The sequence below is a fragment of the Microtus pennsylvanicus genome, chromosome 9 (assembly GCF_037038515.1).
Source record: "Microtus pennsylvanicus isolate mMicPen1 chromosome 9, mMicPen1.hap1, whole genome shotgun sequence".
Lineage (NCBI taxonomy): Eukaryota > Metazoa > Chordata > Mammalia > Rodentia > Cricetidae > Microtus > Microtus pennsylvanicus.
In genome coordinates this window covers 106,454,284-106,467,159 of record NC_134587.1, presented here as the reverse complement: position 1 = coordinate 106,467,159, position 12,876 = coordinate 106,454,284, and the positions used below count along the sequence as shown (strand labels likewise).

The following is a 12,876-nucleotide window of genomic DNA, read 5'->3' as shown; positions in this document are numbered from 1 at the left end:
AACTAAGAAACTTGATAAACTAGGCCTCTCTGCCTAGGCCTGGTGAGGTTTCCCTAAGGCACTGATGTATAGACTGAAAACAGAGTTCCTTTAAATCTGGGAGTATGATTTGGAGAGCTGGTAAAAGTCTGGGATTTTGCTGACCTTCCCTGTCACCTGGTACCCTGTTCCTTTAAGAGACAAACCTCCCATTCTCAACCTCCCTTCCCTTCCACCAAGGCAAGTGGATCCCCTGCTTCCTCTCCTTGTGCTTGCTCTCTTCCAGTCCCTCTTCTGAAGTAATTACTGCCTCCCCACCCCCCTTCTTACCCCTTCTGCCCCCCCCCTTTTCCCCTCCATAACCCATTAGATAAGCTCTCTACCCAAACTCTCAGATCCCGACAACCCAACTCTTTCCATACAGGGTGCTGTGCTTACCAGTCCCGAGGCCACGCTGTACTTTATTTACAATGTTCTTGAGATCCCCTGTGCACCAGTCTTGTGCAACATTGTCTGATTGGCCTCTTCCTGAATTTATATACTTTCTTTTAAAACTGAACCATTGATATATTAACAAGAGACACGTAGAGTGATATTTTATTTGTGTTTTAATAAATAAAGGTTGCCTGAAGATCAGAGAAGCAAAGCTAGCCACACTAGTCAGTCATACAAGCCAGGGAGTGGTGGCACACACCTTTAATCCCAGCAGCCACACTTGTTAGCCGTAGGGGCCAGGCGGTGGTAGTGCAAACCTTTAATCCCAGCAGCCACACTTGTTAGCCATAGGAGCCAGGCGGTGGTGGTGCACACCTTTAATCCCAGCAGCCACACTTGTTAGCCATAGGAGCCAGGCGGTGGTGGTGCACACCTTTAATCCCAGCAGCCACACTTGTTAGCCATAGGGGCCAGGCGGTGGTGGTGCACACCTTTAATCCCAGCACCAGCTGGGGTGAGACGGTAACTGGGTAACTGGGTCTCTTTTCAATTTGAAGATTTTGGAGAGGTAAGAGCTCTCTAGTGGTTGGCTGCTTTGCTTCTCTGATCTTTCAGCTTGAACCCCAATATTCGCCTCTGGGTTTTTATTAGTTGTGCTACAGATGTACTGTTCAATTTGGCATAAATCTGCACCCAATCTGGAATAGATCTTACTTGGGCTGGAAGCCAGAGCAGGAAATTTCAGCTCACCTGGTCCCGTCGCTCAGCCTCTCTAGCCAATCAGCGCCTCCAGCGTAGGTGCCAGAGGGCTTTTCTCCTGACCGGCCGTGGCTGAGCTCCGGAGTTGACGAAGGCGGAAGTTGTCACGCGTGCTGCGCCACGGATCCTGCTGCGGGGAGGTGTGTTGAGAGCACAGGCAAGCTGGGCTGTTGCACTATGGTGAGTTAGGAGTTGCCTTCCGCAGACTGGGAGATGTGACCAGTCATGACGAGTGCTGGGCTGCTGTCCCCAGACTGGGTTCAGCCGTCGGCGCTGCGCCGCGGGTGCTGGTGCGGATGCGGGTGTGGGTGTGTTGGGTCCTTCCCTGGCTGGGTGGGATCTGGCGGGCAGAGTTGGGCGTGTTCTTTCGTGGTTCTGCTCGTCCCGTGTCCTTGCAACTCCCTGAATAACAACTCTGGGCCGCGTCTGTGCCCACCATTGGGAGCAGAAATGCTTTGAAATTTCCTCTTAATAACATTGTGAAATGCGGGCGCCTGCGGTGCTGCTGTTATATTTATGAAAGGCAGATTTGCCAAATCTGGAGAGCCCTGATTTCTCTAGTATGTACCTGAAGTTCTGCACTTTCTCTACCCCAACTCCCCTTTTCTTTTTGAGACAGGGTTTCTCTGTGTAACAGACCTAGACGTCCTGAAACTAGCTCTAGGCCAGGCTGGTGTTGAATTTACTAGATCCGTCTGCCTCCCAAGGATTAAAGGCCTGCGCCAACATCGCCCGGGGAAGTTCTGCACTTTTAACATTTAACAGTTAGGTTTAGGATCCATCTGGAGTTAATTTTGTGGAGTTTATAAACGGTATCTCCTGTGTAGAGTAGCACTGCACTGCTAAACTGTGATGTAGAAGGATTTCTCAGTTCTTAAGAGACATTAAGTTATGCAAAGTAGAATTTGACTAAGTGTAGACCGCCTTGCGGGTTAGCTAGTCTAGGGGTTGTAACCCGCCTGGCTGGTCAGTTATTCCAGGGTCCCTAGGTTTGTCGAAGCCTCCGTTTATTAGCGACATGGTTGCAGCTTATATAACCCCTGGATGAGGAATTTGGGTTGGGGGGTAGGGGCAAGACCAGGGCAGGAAGGGATCTTGCAGCGAGATGGTCCAAGCCGGCCACGAGAAAGTCGCAAGTTGACACACCTAGTTCTCTAGATAGTTGGAATGTGGGGCGGGTTCCCCTAACAGATAGCTCTCTGTTAACAGATAATTGGGTGTGGGATAGGCTCTGCCAACTCCCCAGGGCAATAATTTTGGGGGGAAATGGCTCCTGACAACTAAGGGAGGGCCAACTCCCAAATACCTTAAAAGTAAATAGTAGTTAACTATGCCTGTTAGAGATGAGTATGATAGGATGTTAATGTCTGTTCACCAGGATTAATCAGCCATTAGATTAATCCTATAACAAAGGAGACAACCCTGATTTACAACCAGCCAGCCCCCTCCCCCTCAGCAAAGACCAGGCCTCTAACGTGCTGCTCCAGGGCCATTACTGGGTCACAATGAACTTTAAGTCCTGCTGTGCCGTAAAGGTACATTAATTCTAGAACAGCTGCGTCTCCAGCCTTTTTTATTTATTTTTTATTATTATTATTATTATTATTATTATTTTTTTGGTTTTTCGAGACAGGGTTTCTCTATGGTTTTGGAGCCTGTCCTGGAACTAGCTCTTGTAGACCAGGCTGGTCTCGAACTCACAGAGATCCGCCTGCCTCTGCCTCCCGAGTGCTGGGATTAAAGGCGTGCGCCACCACCACCCGGCCAGCCTTTTTTAAAAGTGGTTTTGAGTCAAGGTTTCCTGTGTTGATTGAGGTGGTCTTGAACCCTGTCTGTAGCCCCGAAGGGCACTGTCCTTGGATTTTACCTGTAAGAAAGACCTGATGGGGTAGGGTGAGTGACTTTCTCTGTAATTCCCCTGTGTGTTCTAATCCTTCAGTGTGAATGGAGACAGATAGAACTTTTGGCTATTCAATTTATGGAGAATAGCTTGAACTTCCGAGTGTTCACTTTCCAGTTAGTGAGCTCTTTTATACAGATATGTGCAATCCTGGTTGACATAGTGAAGTCAGCTCAGAGATGTGAGACACTGGCTTTAAACCCGTGTCTCTTACAGCACTCAGCAGCTAACATTTTGAGTGAGACAAAGTCAAAGTCTGTTACTAATGGCCCTCTCTCTATAAGGGAAGTGCCTGCTATTTCAAAGTCAGTGTAGCCTAGTGTTCTTCCAATTAGTTTTATAATTCTAAAAATTCAATTATTGATGTCATTTTTATTTAAAATTTTTCATTTATTTTACATACCACAGTTTCTCCTCCCTCCTCTCCTCCCATATCCTCCTTCCATCTCTTTTCCAACCCCCCCCCCATCTACTCTTCAGAAAGGGTTGTTGACTCCCCATGGGAGTCAACAAAGTCTGGCATATCAAACTGAGGCAGGACCATGCTCCTCTGTCCTGCATCAAGGCTAAGCAAGGCGTCCCACCATAGGGCTCCACGGCTCATGGGCTGGGGTCAGATGCTGGGTGGCATTTATCACGGCCTGGTTCCTGACTGTGGATACAGCGAAATCAATCTGTGTTAGCTACTTTCTATAAACATTCTTTTTATTTAAAAATTTTCCTTTTGAGTGTCCACATGTTCATCTCATGATACTCAGTAAAGTTGAATGACAAGTCACCCAAGTCAGGCATGCTGTCACACCCCTGTGATCACAGAACTTAGGAGGCAGAGGCAGGAGTTTAAGAGTCTCAGTGTCATCTAAGGCCTGAGTGTACAATGGGGTACGGAGACACCTGCAGGAACAGGAAGGACTATGCTGGGCTCAAGCAAATGTCAATGTGAGTCTCTGTAAAATCCCACACCTTAGGCTCAAGATGCCTTCTTCCCTGTGGTAGAAACCACAGTCTAAGCAGTGAGAGATGAGTCCCAGTTGCCTTTACTTTCAAGCTCACAACATTTCTACAGTGGCAGAGTCTTAGGATGTGCTGGTAGGGGATGGGGAGGAGGATTGACAGCCACCAACTGAATGGGGCTAATAACCTGCTTCTTCCCTGCACACATCTCAGTGTCCTTGTCACTTGACTGAGGGCAAGCCAAGTTGGTTTGAGGCACAAACAGTAATTCTATGACTGGGAACAAGTTATCAGGTTCCGCCCAGTGAATCATCTCCAGGGGGCCAGGACTCAGGTCCTCTCCTGTCTCCTCCTGGCATTTCCCATCTCTTTCTGATCTCCTGTCTATTGGGTTTCCTCTCCCTACCCCCTCATGCATTTCCTCAAATTCAGCAAATTATCAGCTTAATAGTAGAATCAACATACAATAGGCTGAAGGACTAGAGACTACCCTTGTTTGCTATCTGTCTAGAATCCAGACTGGTGTGGAATTTGCTGGGATTCTTCTGCTTGAGTATCTTGCCTGTCAATCCCGGATTGAAGGGCTCATGGAGAGCTGTTGACCTGGTAACATTTGAAACACCTGCAGAGAGGCCCTGCGCTTATATGATGGCACCTGCAAAGGTGGTAGATTTTAGGACCCTTGGGTTGCTGCTGGTGTGGGGCTGGGATGGTAGGAGGGCTGTGTGTGCTGGCGATGGCAGCCCTGAAACAGAGCTTTCTAAGTCTCCGAGAGCCCCGAATAGCATTAAAGTTCTCAGAATTTACAGTGTGATACAGGAAGCTGTTAGGTTTTGCTTTCCTTAAATGTGATTATTTGCTGTACTTCTTGTCTTCCCTTTTTTGAAAACAGTGGATGTCTTTCATATCATGTATATGTGTGTATATATATTGAAAGATCCCCAGAGAGGACCTTTCCTCTCTGATGAAGACCCCAGAACCAGGACACTCCGAGACCAGGCCACAGGATGCAATTAACAGGAGGTTTATTGAGTAAGCACAGGTACCTGCGGGCAGCAAGTCTTTCGTAGGGCTTGCGCGCCTGCAGACTGGGGGAAAGTCTTTTTATAGGAAAGAGGGTAGCAGAAGCGGATTACAGAAGCAAATGCATGGTTATTGGTCAGCTGGAATGGGCAAGGGGCACAGGTGGTTTTTCCTTTCCCAGAATAGATGTATGGGGTCAAATATCCTGTTTCTCTTGGTTCTTCCTTTCCCAGCCCAGATGTATGGCAACAGGCTTCCTGTTAATTGATTCTATATTCTGCCTTGCAGCCAGGAACCCTGACCTCACTCTGCATTTACATTGTTCGTCAAAAGCCGCGTGGAATGACGTTACAGCAGCTAAGCTGGGATCTTCCGTAGGGGGAATTGTTTCTCCTGTGAATTGTTGATATATCTAAGTTGGGCACATGTGCTGGCTATAGGCATCCTGTTTCCCCTAGGCAAACGGGATGTTCTCATGAGAGCCGGCTAGCTGCAGGTCCTGAGAGGGTCCTGAGGGTCTCAAGCGGACAGGATGTTTCTCATGAGAGCCGGCTAGCTGCAGGTTATGGGGGGGGGGGGGGCGGCTGGGCTCGTTATTGCTGCTAACTTAATGCTACTAGGTAGGGGTCTGCTAACTTAATGCTACTAGGTAGGGGTCTGCTAACTTAATGCTACTAGGTAGGGGTCTTTTATTCTTTCATTTCCCCATTTTTTTTTTTTTGGGATAGACTACAAAGGGCTTAACTCAGTCCTATGAAACACATGGATGCCTTCTCCCAAGAGGCAAGTTTTAAATCTCTTTTGTTGTAGGCACCGGGAGTGTTGTTTCTCAGCTCCAGAGAATGTGCCGGAGAAGTCAGTTTCGGTCCAGCTGGCACCACATGGCATTTACGAGTTTTCATTGCATCTTGTAGCATCAGCTTTATCCAAACATACAGGGTTGTGTCCATTGTGAGAACTTTAACAAACAATGAGAGAAAATGCAATACAGGATGACAAATGTTTAAAATAAACAAAAAGCCCTAAAACCAGAGGACAGCCAATGAAGACATAAATATCTTTTTGAGACTGACCTTACCCAGGCTTTACATTTGTAAGTACAGTATTAAAAAAAGTTTTGACATCCCATTGATAATTTATTTTATAAACCATATCTGTTTATCTTTTGAAAGCCATATCCCTATAGATTAAAACAAGATTTTTCTGTAGAAAAACAAAACCTGCCAAGAGGTAAGGAGGCTTTAGGTGTGTTTGCTTCTCTCTGCAGCTATCTGCACAATATGGTCTGATCTGGAAAAGTCTCAAACTGTACTAAATAATTTCTGTCCATAGGTCCCAGACACACAGAGGAGGAACAGAACAGGATTGTCTTTTGCTTCTGCTGTCTGATATTGTGCTTTAAAAGACATTTTTTTTAAAAAAATGAGCAGAGCCCTGTGGGTTTCTGACTTTAGGAAAGAAGAGCCTTAAAGGTGATGTAAGCCCATCTTATAGCAGATGTGCCTGCCCTGTGCAAGCCTTGAGCTCAGGATTTTATCACCAGGGTCAGCCACCGTCAGCGGATACATGAGCAGCAGCTAACTAGCCAGGCAACAGAACTAGTGGCAGTGATTGCCGGGGTGTTTTGAACCCAGGAAGGACAGGAGGGAGGGAGGTCTGTCCAGTCATTTTTGCTGGTCTCCAGGGCCAATTATGTCAATTTGTTTTTTTAGAATCTTATTTATCCTATCTATCTGACCTGAGCTTTGGGGTTGGTAAGTTTAAATTTTAATTGATCCCCAATGTCTTGGCCACATCCTAACTTACCTGGGCAACAAAGACAGGTCTATTATGGGACATGATTATCTTGGGCATCCCAAACCTTAGGATGATTTCTTTTTGATCTTTTTAGCCATTATATTGGGTGTCTCAATCTTGGTCAATGTATGATGGCTATCTTCTTTGGCAAATGTGTGGCCTCCTGGAGGCTCAAAATTTTTGCAGATGTCAGTCCTTCTTGTCTGTATATTGCTTTGAAGCATACCTGCTGTTAGTATAGACGTTCCCTCTGCCATCTGTAGAGCTTGTATCAAAGCCACAAGTTCAGCGTTCTGGTCGGGTTGCCATCCCTGAACGGAGGCTACTGGCCCCGATCATTTGCTTCCTGTCCACCAATGTTGCCCCCGCCTTCCGCTTACCTTCAGTCTTGTGTACCTGCTTAGCTCAGACCGTCAGCCTTGTGCCCCTGGCAAGCTTCGCCCTCATTTTCGGTTCTGCCTGGCACAGCTTAGTCTGTCATTTTGCCATTCGCCTGTCCTTTATGCAGATGCTGGTAGGATCCATAGTTCATCGACGTCAGCCCAGCACAGGAGCAGTAGTCAGGCACAGGAGGGCACCTGTGGTAGCATTTGACTGCTGTATCGCAGTCTGACATGGGTGAGGGGAGCAAGACTGTAAAGTGAGCAGTCAGGGCTCATGCAGGCTTTAGAGCAAGCACAGCATCAAGGCAGTTGCTAGGAGGTGAGGATTTCTTCAGCGGTGGAGGCAGGGAGAGGTGGTCATCCTGGTGAGGAGGGCGTGGTAGAGGCAGAGGCAGACAAGCAGCCTGCGTCTCCTGCAGAACTGAAAACAGCAGCAAAAGCAAAAGTCCCTCATTTGGTCAACAAAAGGCTTTGGTCATATATTCAGAAGTGACCAGGGAGGAACGAGTCATTTATTTGTCTCTTTTTTTTTTTAATTTATAGTTCGTAAGGTGTCCAGTTTGTATTCTTTATTCAGTTCCAGTATCCCTCTTCATTTGTCTTTGATCTTCTGTTGCCCAGGCTCCTAATCTATCTGAGTCCTATCTTTCTTTTGCTTCCCGCCTCTCTCTCTTTCATTTCCCTTTCTCTGTCCCTCATTTAACAATTTTTTTTTCTTTAAATTTTACTAAGTATAATCTTTTTTTATCTACTTGCTGTATCTTTTTTTTTTTTTTTATATCTGATGTTGTCCGTCCTATGTAGGCTATGGCTACTGCTGTCTGTTGACCTTCAGAGGTTGGGTAAAATGCCTGTAAACTTTTATTAATCATTTAAGGAACACAGATCTTAACTGGCCCCTGGAGAACCTCTCTTACCTTGGCCGAATTAGTGGGGTGCCTTGCAGCCCCCCCTGAGATTTGCCATGAGCCCAACATTATGACTGTCAGTTTCTCCCTTTAAGAATTAATTAGACGTTATCATGTAGAAGAATGAAAATAGATCCATATTTATCTCTATGCACAAAACTGAAATCCAAACAAATTAAAGACCTTAACATAAGGGCAACAATATAAATAGAATTTTGAACATGGCCTCAGTAGCGTAGACATTAAAGGAAACAATCAGTAATTGAAATCTCTAGAACTGAGAAGCTTTTTTTTTTATAACAAAGGATATAATTAACAACATAATATCAGCCTGTAGAATGGGGAGGTATCATGAGACATATAAGGAACTTAGGAACTTAATTCTCATAAAAACAAATATTTCAGTACAATTACGTCACAGACCAAAACTGTAAATTCTCAACAAATGAACTTGAAATGACTGAAAGATATTTAAAATCTGCTTAAAAATAACATCTTTAATCATCAGGGAAATGCAAATTAAACAATTTTGAGATTTTATCTTATTCCTGTAAAACTGACCAAGGTTAAAAATATCATTTGACAATTTATGCTTACAGCTACTTTGAACATTAGCATGGTGGATTTTCAGAATTAGATAACATACTACCTTAAAAACTTAGCGACATTTTTTTATATTATCATAGACAGAATCTGAAAACAACCCAAAATGTACCTTTTTATATTAATAATAAATGAGAATCTTTGCCATGTTTTTTTTAAATATCCATAAACATTATAAAGAGTCAAAAGGGCCATTTTAACTCAACCTCATCATTTAGTAACGCCCCCTTTGCCATTGTAGTGGGGTGAGAGGCTTTAGCAGATCTTTGCCTTGTGGGGTAACTCGGGGCCCCCACCTTATTACAAGCATTGTGAGCAGACAAGTGTTAAATTTAGATCTAAACATGGGCTGGCTTAGAAGCTCATCTGGGCTGTTCATAGGGCCCCAGCCCTGTGCCAGGGCTTTTATAGCAATAGTTCTTGAAGACAGTGTAGTCCTGCACCCATCTAAACAGAGCTGGGAATTCACTTTTCTCTGGACACACTGCATAGTAAGAAATATAGAAACCAACAATCTGTAGTTTTTTATAAGCACATTATTTTAAAGTGACTTAATTTAATTTTTTAATTTTTAAACCAGAGGCTTTTACCTGGATGCAGCACATGATGACTGGAATAGAGCATCCCCAGAAGACAGATGTTATTAGGGCTGGTAGGCCCTTTTTATGTCAGCTTACTCCATTACCTGCAGCTCCTGAATCCATATTTGTCATTTACCAACAGCCACAGGGATATTTACTTGCAATCTCTTGCCCTACTGCCAAAACGGAAAGGTCCAGGAGGCCTTAGTTCCGTGACCCTGGCGCTAGCATCAGCTACTTTCCCTGGGCAAGGGCCATAGATCTTTGGCACAAGGCTTTATATGGCATTTGTAGAGGGGAGGCTGCCATTTAATCCCTAGCACCTTATTTTTCAAGGAAAACAAGCCTTATCTTTGGAAAGAAGACCCCATAGGGAACCCCATTGGGGATCCTCCCAGGACCTGGCTTCAGCAGCTCCGTCCACAGTGAGCTCCTAGTTGTATAGCACAAGCTTCCCCCATCCACACCTCAGTACTCACAGCAATTTAGCAGCTTTTCTCTGAATGGGATTCCAGAGGCCCCAGGAGGCATTCCCTCCAGGGAACTCATCAGGTCAGGTTTGGTCGGCCGTCTGGAAGCCTCAACTCAGTTCCTGGGGGATGCCACATCGGTCACCACTGAGGCTCCTCTTTAGCCCTCACACTGCCAGTAGCAGCTGGGAAGACCTGTGCATTGGCTGTAGGGGGAGGGAACACCCTGGACTGTCTAAGGCAGCCCTCCTCCCCCAGTCCTCCCGTGCGGTGCTGGTGGACTTCAGGTCAACAAGGGAGGACGTCACTCTCAGCACAGGGATTTCAGGGGGGGGGGGGGGCAAGCATTCCCTTCTCGTGGATGTTCCAACCCCAGTCTCTACCTGACGTAGCAGGGAGAGCAAATTGTGAGCAGAGGTGGGCAGGATTACATGGCCCAACTAGTCATCAGCTGGGCTTATTCCTGAGCAGCGTCTAAAGGAGCTAAAGCCTTTGTTTGGTTTTGACACAGCTAAGAGAGCTCTCCCGTCAGTGAGCTCCCCTGTGGGGTGGGGTGTGGCAGAGGCTCAGTGTTACCCCAGCACCTGGCACTGAGGGGAGAGTTATGCTCCCTGGGCTCCTGCAATGATGCTAAGGAGTTTAAGCATCTCTTCGTCGGCGCCCATGGTAGCAGCTAAGGCGGCCGCTGTTGGGCCGGGGAGGGGACTCACACGCAGATGTGGGGGCCACAGCTGCCCCCTTCTCTGACTCTGGCCAGGGTTGCTGCCATGCCCCGCCCTGCGTCCTGCTGAGAAGTTTGCTCAGAGCTGGAGCTGGTTGCCCCGCCTAGGCCTGGCTCCAGGCTGTGCTGCAGGAGATCACAGCCCTGCTCCCTCCCTCCTTGCAACAGCAAGCAGGACAGTTCAGCAGCACAGCCTAGAGAAGTAAAGGAGGGGCAGACTGTCAGCATTTCTTTTGGATTTTCATAGAGTTAGGGCCAAAGAGATGGTTATTTACTGCCCCATGGTACCAGATTTAGACTCGAGTACAAACAGATATACAAAACAAAGAACATATTAAGCACAAAAATACACAAACAATACAGATGCGCAGGCGCAGTTTCGGCGTAATACCCAAAACAGACTTTCAGACGGAGACCTCTCTCCTCCCAGAAGAATCACGTACCCTTTGGACTGTGGGGGTGCCCCGAACAGCCCTTCCTGGGTAGGACTCACCCAATACAGATGGGCCAAGAATCTGGCCCCAGACACCTCTGGGACGTCTCCCAGGGCTGCGGTCGGGAGTATGAGCTCGTCAGCTCCTCCGCGGGTCCGCCAGATACAGATACACCTCTGCCAGATACGGATACAGATGGGCCAAGAATCTGGCCCCAGACACCTCTGGGACGTCTCCCAGGGCTGCGGTCGGGAGTACGAGCTCGTCAGCTCCTCCACGGGTCTGCCAGATACAGATACACCTACAGATACGGGCCCCAGACACCTCTGCCAGATACGGGTCTAGTTAGCTAACTAGTACGGTCGCAAGCGCAAACATAGAAACACAAACGGTCACACAGACAAACGCAAAGACTAACGAATCAGCACTGGCCAGCTTACCTCCCTGTGGTGGGTCGGTAGTTCCTGGGGGGTGTCTTCAATTCCCGGCCAATGCACCAAATGAAAGATCCCCAGAGAGGACCTTTCCTCTCTGATGAAGACCCCAGAACCAGGACACTCCGAGACCAGGCCACAGGATGCAATTAACAGGAGGTTTATTGAGTAAGCACAGGTACCTGCGGGCAGCAAGTCTTTCGTAGGGCTTGCGCGCCTGCAGACTGGGGGAAAGTCTTTTTATAGGAAAGAGGGTAGCAGAAGCGGATTACAGAAGCAAATGCATGGTTATTGGTCAGCTGGAATGGGCAAGGGGCACAGGTGGTTTTTCCTTTCCCAGAATAGATGTATGGGGTCAAATATCCTGTTTCTCTTGGTTCTTCCTTTCCCAGCCCAGATGTATGGCAACAGGCTTCCTGTTAATTGATTCTATATTCTGCCTTGCAGCCAGGAACCCTGACCTCACTCTGCATTTACATTGTTCGTCAAAAGCCGCGTGGAATGACGTTACAGCAGCTAAGCTGGGATCTTCCGTAGGGGGAATTGTTTCTCCTGTGAATTGTTGATATATCTAAGTTGGGCACATGTGCTGGCTATAGGCATCCTGTTTCCCCTAGGCAAACGGGATGTTCTCATGAGAGCCGGCTAGCTGCAGGTCCTGAGAGGGTCCTGAGGGTCTCAAGCGGACAGGATGTTTCTCATGAGAGCCGGCTAGCTGCAGGTTATGGGGGGGGGGGCGGCTGGGCTCGTTATTGCTGCTAACTTAATGCTACTAGGTAGGGGTCTGCTAACTTAATGCTACTAGGTAGGGGTCTGCTAACTTAATGCTACTAGGTAGGGGTCTTTTATTCTTTCATTATATATATATATATATATATATATATATATATATATATATATATATAGTTTAGGTGACTGTAGACTTTTTAAATGTTAGAATTTTTAAAGACTAGAATTTAAGAAGTTGAAAGTGCTTTCTGATATTATTAACATGTGTTGATTTCCTTTTTAATTGTTGCTGGTTTTTTTTAAAGCTATGGCTATCCTAGTTAGCAACTTCAACTCTGCCCCTACCAGCAGCAGTTTAGACTGCTAGAGCCGCAACCTGAGGGAATTCAAAGGCTGAGACAGAATTCTGCTCCTCAGAGATACTGAATAGCAAGCAAGCAACTCACCTCCTCACTACTCCCAAGAAGTTCTCACGCTTCTTCTTGCCCCTCCTTAAAAATCCCTTCTCCACCTGGCTCCTCCCTACAACTTCCTGCCAGCTAGTTGCTGATGCAGCCTCCTGACCACAAGTAAATTTCCTTCGATCAAACACATCTTTACATCATTAAACAGATGTTCCAGAGCATAAACAAAAGTGACACCTTAAAATAATATTCTACAGCAAACATGAGACCATGTGGAGCGTGGGTGGAAAGGTCTGATTTGAAAGAGATGCTTTGGATTGTGTTTTAAGTCACAAGTTGTAGAATTTGCTGGCGAATTTTAA

The 12,876-nt window shown here is 46.5% G+C and overlaps 2 protein-coding genes across 2 annotated transcripts in view; both read left to right on the top strand.

Annotated features, from left to right (window-relative positions):
- Positions 1-1,252: 1,252 nt before the first annotated feature.
- LOC142857875 (uncharacterized) overlaps positions 1,253-12,876 on the top strand; it is a 39,864-nt gene continuing 28,240 nt past the window's right edge. Inside the window, exon 1 of the mRNA XM_075986946.1 lies at positions 1,253-1,353. Within this exon, the coding sequence (XP_075843061.1) occupies positions 1,351-1,353 (3 nt within the window). The 5' untranslated portion in view covers positions 1,253-1,350. The remainder of the gene's footprint in view (positions 1,354-12,876) is intronic.
- The window catches only part of LOC142857876 (uncharacterized), a 29,782-nt gene continuing 18,158 nt past the window's right edge, over positions 1,253-12,876 (top strand). Inside the window, exon 1 of the mRNA XM_075986947.1 lies at positions 1,253-1,353. Coding sequence (XP_075843062.1) covers positions 1,351-1,353 — 3 coding nt within the window. The 5' untranslated portion in view covers positions 1,253-1,350. The remainder of the gene's footprint in view (positions 1,354-12,876) is intronic.